The 6,281-nt window shown below is 35.1% G+C and overlaps 1 protein-coding gene across 1 annotated transcript; it reads left to right on the forward strand.

Annotated features, from left to right (window-relative positions):
• Positions 1-3,881: 3,881 nt before the first annotated feature.
• On the forward strand, positions 3,882-4,645 carry LOC123988876. Its single transcript, XM_046289631.1, has 2 exons — positions 3,882-4,421; positions 4,526-4,645. The coding sequence occupies exons 1-2, from the start codon at positions 3,882-3,884 to the stop codon at positions 4,643-4,645; spliced, it is 660 nt and encodes a 219-aa protein (XP_046145587.1).
• The last annotated feature ends 1,636 nt before the right edge of the window (positions 4,646-6,281 follow it).

The following is a 6,281-nucleotide window of genomic DNA, read 5'->3' on the forward strand; positions in this document are numbered from 1 at the left end:
TACATTGATCTGTGGGAAGTTATCAGTATATTACATTATATCTATTGTAGACATAGTAATAACGAAACTGTTATTATATGTACATTGATCGGTGGGAAGTTATCAGTATATTACATTATATCTATTGTAGATATAGTAATAACGAAACTGTTATTATATGTATATTGATCTGTGGAAAGGGATCAGTGTATTACATTCTATCTAATGTAGATATAGTAATAATGATATTGTTACCAAAATTACATTGATCTGTGGGAAGGGATCAGTATTTTTCATTACAACCAATGTAGATATAGCATAAATAGTACTGTTATTCAATGTACATTGATCTGTGGGAAGGAATCAGTATATTGCAGTAGATCTAATGTAGTTATAGTAATAACGATACTGTTATTAAGTGCTTATTACATATCTAATCGAGATATAGTAATGACGATAATGTTACAATCTGTGCATTGATCTGTGGGAAGTGTATATTACATTATATCTAATGTAGATATAGGAATAACGAAGCTGTTATTATATGTACATTGATCTGTGGGATTAAATCAGTATATTAAATTTCATCTAATGTAGATATAGTAATAATGATATTGTTATTAAATGTATATTACATATCTAATGTAGATATAGTAATAACGATAGTGTTATTATATGTACGTTGATCTGTTGGAAGGGATCAGTATATTACATTATATCTAATGTAGATATAGTAGTAATCATATTGTTACCAAAATTACATTGATCTGTGGGAAGGGATCAGTATATTACATTATATCCAATGTAGATATAGTATAAATGATACTGGTATTCAACGTACATTGATCTGTGGGAAGGAATCAATATATTGCAGTAGATCTTATGCACATATGGTAATAACGATATTGTTATTAAGTGTTTATTACGTATCTAATGTAGATATAGTAATGACGATAATGTTACAATCTGTGCATTGATCTGTGGGAAGTGATCAGTATATTACATTATATCTAATGAAGATATAGTAATAATGATATTGTTATTAAATGTACATTGGTCTGTGGGAATAAATCAGTATATTACATAACATCTGATGTAGATATAGTAATAATGATATTGTTATTAAATGTATATTACATATCTAATGTAGATATAGTAATAACGATATTGTTATTATATGTACATTGGTCTGTGGGATTAAATCAGTATATTAAATTCCATCTGATGTAGATATAGTAATAATGATATTGTTATTAAATGTATATTACATATCTAATATAGATATAGTAATAACGATACTGTTATTATATGTACATTGATCTGTGGGAAGTTATCAGTATATTACATTATATCTATTGTAGACATAGTAATAACGAAACTGTTATTATATGTACATTGATCGGTGGGAAGTTATCAGTATATTACATTATATCTATTGTAGACATAGTAATAACGAAACTGTTATTATATGTACATTGATCTGTGGAAAGGGATCAGTGTATTACATTCTATCTAATGTAGATATAGTAATATTGATATTGTTACCAAAATTACATTGATCTGTGGGAAGGGATCAGTATTTTTCATTATAACCAATGTAGATATAGCATAAATAGTACTGTTATTCAATGTACATTGATCTGTGGGAAGGAATCAGTATATTGCAGTAGATCTAATGTAGTTATAGTAATAACGATACTGTTATTAAGTGCTTATTACATATCTAATCGAGATATAGTAATGACGATAATGTTACAATCTGTGCATTGATCCCTGGGAAGTGTATATTACATTATATCTAAAGAAGAGATAGGAATAACGAAACTGTTATTATATGTACATTGATCTGTGGGATTAAATCAGTATATTAAATGACATCTGATGTTGATATAGTAATAATGGTATTGTTATTAAATGTACATTGGACTGTGGGATTAAATCAGTATATTAAATTTCATCTGATGTAGATATAGTAATAATGATATTGTTATTAAATGTATATTACATACCTAATGTAGATATAGTAATAACGATAGTGTTATTATATGTACATTGATCTGTAGGAAGGTATCAGTATATATCATTGTATCTAATTTAGATATAGTAATAACGAAACTGTTATTGTAGGTACATTGATCTGTGGGAAGGGATCAGTATATTACATTATATCTAATGTAGATATAGTAATAATCATATTGTTCCCAAAATTACATTGATCTGTGGGAAGGGATCAGTATATTACATTATATCCAATGTAGATGTAGTATAAATGATACTGGTATTCAATGTACATTGATCTGTGGGAAGGAATCAGTATATTGCAGTAGATCTAATGTAGATATAGTTATAACAATACTGTTATTAAGTGTTTATTACATATCTAATGTAGATATAGTAATGACGAAAATGTTACAATCTGTGCATTGATCTGTGGGAAGTGACCAGTATATTACATTATATCTAAAGAAAATATAGTAATAGTGATATTGTTATTAAGTGTACATTGGTCTGTGGGATTAAATCAGTATATTACATTACATCTGATGTAGATATAGTAATAATGATATTGTTATTAAATGTACATTGGTCTGTGGGCATAAATCAGTATATTACATTACATCTGATGTAGATATAGTAATAAGGATATTGTTATTAAATGTATATTGGTCTGTGGGATTAAATCAGTATATTAAATTTCATCTGATGCAGATCTAGTAATAATGATATTGTTATTAAATGTATATTACATATCTAATGTAGATATAGTAATAACGATACTGTTATTATATGTACATTGATCTGTGAGAAGGGATCAGTATATTACATTATATCTAATGTTGATATAGTAATAGTGATATTGTTATTAAATGTACACTGGTCTGTGGGATTAAATCAGTATATTACATTACATCTGATGCAGATATAGTAATAATGATATTGTTATTAAATGTATATTACATATCTAATGTAGATATAGTAATAACCAAACTGTTATTATATGTACATTGATCTGTGAGAAGGGATCAGTATATTACATTATATCTAATGTTGATATAGTAATAATGATATTGTTACCAAAATTACATTGATCTGTGGGAAGGCATCTGTGTATTACATTATATCCAATGTACATATAGTATAAATGATACTGTTATTCAATGTACATTGATCTGTGGGAAGGAATCAGTATATTGCAGTAGATCTAATGTAGATATAGTAATAACGATACTGTTATTAAGTGTTTATTACATATCTAATGTAGATATAGTAATGAGGATAATGTTACAATCTGTGCATTGATCTGTGGGAAGTGATCAGTATATTACATTATATCTAATGAAGATGTAGTAATAATGATATTGTTATTAAATGTACATTGGTCTGTGGAAATAAATCAGTATGTTAAATTTCATCTGATGTAGATATAGTTATAATGATATTGTTATTAAATATATATTGCAGATCTAATGTAGATATAGTAATAACGATACTGCCATTATATATACATTGATCGGTGGGAAGGGATAATTATATTACATTATATCTAATGTAGATATAGTAATAAGCGGTTAAATATCTAGGCGTGGTTTTCGAGTCCAACCAAGTTTTTAAAGAACAGATAAGGCGCGCGTGCGATAAAGCTTACGGGTATGCTAATTTACTTGGTCGATTATTGTCAAATACCTATGGACCAGGCTTTATGGCAAGAAACCTGTACTATAGGGTTATGGAGTCCGTGGTCCTGTATGCCACTCCCATATGGGATAGGGCTCTTACATACAGACTAAACGTGTACATCATAAGAAGTACGCAACGAATAGCACTGTGCAGGTTAGCGAGAGCGTATCACACGGTTTCAGCAGATGCAGTTAGAGTTATCACAGGCATCCCCCCCCATGGAGATGGTTGCATTGGAAAGGGGTGGGCTTTTCCGTACGATAGAGTCGTGTTCTAGTGCAACAGATGGCGAAGGGCAAAACTCTGCCCGGGAAAAAACGAAGATAAGAAATGAGGAACGGGAGGTCACCATGCGGAAATGGCAGGAGGAGTGGGTTATTTCCACCAAAGGAAGGTGGACTTATAGACTGATCCCTAAGATCGATGAGTGGCAGGAATGGGGACCGAAGATCTTAAATTACCATCTAACACAAGTGCTTACTGGGCACGGGTGTTTTGGTACTTATCTTAAGGAGATAGGTAAAGCGGACACCGATGTTTGTTGGTTCTGCCAGGATGCTACCGACGATCCAGAACACTTTTTACTGAACTGCACTAGATGGGAACGCCAAAGAAAGAAAATGACCGATGTAGTGGGTACTTTCGTGATGGAGGACCTTGTTAAGATACTGAAAGAGCCTGAAAAGAGGCCGCATGTTATGGAATTCCTTGTAGCCGCCCTCCTGGATAAGGAGAAGTGGGAAAGGGAGAACATCAAGAATAAGGTAAGTAGGACGACAGCAAGAAGAAGAAGAAGAAGAACAAGACGAAGGAGGAGAAGAATATGAGAGGCCGGAAAGACTGAAGTAGAATAAGAAACATCAATTAGGAAAAGGCTGTAAACAGCAAAAGGCAAAAAAAGCCATACAGTAAAAGGATGCACGTGAGGATAAATCCAGCCCATGCAGTACGATGTAACGAGGGCGTGGCAAAGCATCCTCCGAAGTAATGCCACTGGGCGATCCCGGAGTGGTGGGAAAGTAGCCACGCGACTGGGCTGAGACGAAACCGGGGAGGGTTTTTAGTGGGTATACCGGGCACATCCCGGGAATCCCACACTGCTGGGTCCTATAACATCCAGACCCCGCGTGCATAAGAAAGCATTTTCCCCCTCGTTAAAAAAAAAAAAAAAAAAAGATATAGTAATAATGATATTGCTATTAAATGTACATTGGTCTGTGGGATTAAATCAGTATGTTAAATTTCATCTGATGTAGATATAGTAATAACGATGCTACCATTATATGTAAATTGATCGGTGGGAAGGGATCATTATATTACATTATATCCAATGTAGATATAGTAATAATGATATTGTTATTAAATGTACATTGGTCTGTGGGATTAAATCAGTATATTACATTACATCTGATGTTGATATAGTAATAATGATATTGCTATTCAATGTAGAATGGTATGTGGGATTAAATCAGTATATTAAATTACATCTGATGTAGATATAGTAATAATGGTATTGTTATTAAATGTACATTGATCTGTGGGAAGGAATCAGTACATTGCAGTAGATCTAATGTAGATATAGTAATAACGATACTGTTATTAGGTGTTTATTACATATCTAATGTAGATATAGTAATGACGATAATGTTACAATCTGTGCATTGATCTGTGGGAAGTGATCAGTATATTACATTACATCTGATGTAGATATTGTAATAATGGTATTGTTATTAAATGTACATTGGTCTGTGGGAATAAGTCAGTATACTACATTACATCTGATGTAGATATAGTAATAATGATATTGTTATTAAATGTATATTACAAACCTACCACGAACCTGTCCTGGGCGACCAGGTCAGGCGGGGAGGTGATACCCCGACGTGGCGCGTCCCCGGGTGGCGGATAGGGGAACGCTCGCCACGTACTCTTCGGAGTGCGTGTAGGGTAGGAGTGAAATAAAATAGCTCCCGCGGACCAAACACTAGGGGAGGAAACCCCGAATCAAAAACTGAACATGGAAGGGTTAAGGAAGGAGAATATGCTTACCGCACAGGGGCTCGGAACCCCAGTGCCGGCGTCCGACAGGGGTGCGCAAGCAGGCCCCGGGACGTCGTTATCCGACGACTGCAGCGCTGTGGGGGTTGACCACGTGGCCCCCACATCGTCTTTGGCTACGCGTGAAGAGGGGTGTGGCAGTTCCGCTGTCACACCTCTGCACAGGCCTGCGCTGGCTCGCCAGGCCGACGAGGCCAATAAGACCGGAGAAATGCAGCTCAAACGAATGCTGGAAGTAATCCGCAGCATGAGGAAGAGCACCGAGAAGCAGCGGAATGTGGCTATGCCAATTAAAAACGGCATGGAGCACCTGGCGCAATGCGTAGATGCCCTTCGCCAGGTCATGCGAGCCAGCCACGCTGTCCTTTTGCAGCTGCTCCGTGCTCCAGCACCAGCACCAGCACCAGCAACGGCAGAGTTGTCCTCGCGCAGCCGCAAGAGGCCTCGACCAGCTCTGCCCTCCTCTCCAGAGGAGGAGGCTGAGAGCGGCAGGCAAAGGCCAGTCCCAGCGACCCAGGAATCCTGGGCAACTGTGGCTGGTAAGAAAAAGAAAAAGGGTAAAGGCA

This window comes from Osmia bicornis, unplaced genomic scaffold (genome assembly GCF_907164935.1).
Source record: "Osmia bicornis bicornis unplaced genomic scaffold, iOsmBic2.1, whole genome shotgun sequence".
In the NCBI taxonomy this organism is placed as follows: Eukaryota; Metazoa; Arthropoda; class Insecta; order Hymenoptera; family Megachilidae; genus Osmia; species Osmia bicornis.

Bases quoted from the DNA above. Each gene is read 5' to 3' on its own strand.
- LOC123988876 (XM_046289631.1), top strand. From the start codon at position 3,882: ATGGTTGCATTGGAAAGGGGTGGGCTTTTCCGTACGATAGAGTCGTGT. The intron at 4,422-4,525 runs GTAAGTAGGACG...AACATCAATTAG, and splicing joins GGGAGAACATCAAGAATAAG to GAAAAGGCTGTAAACAGCAA.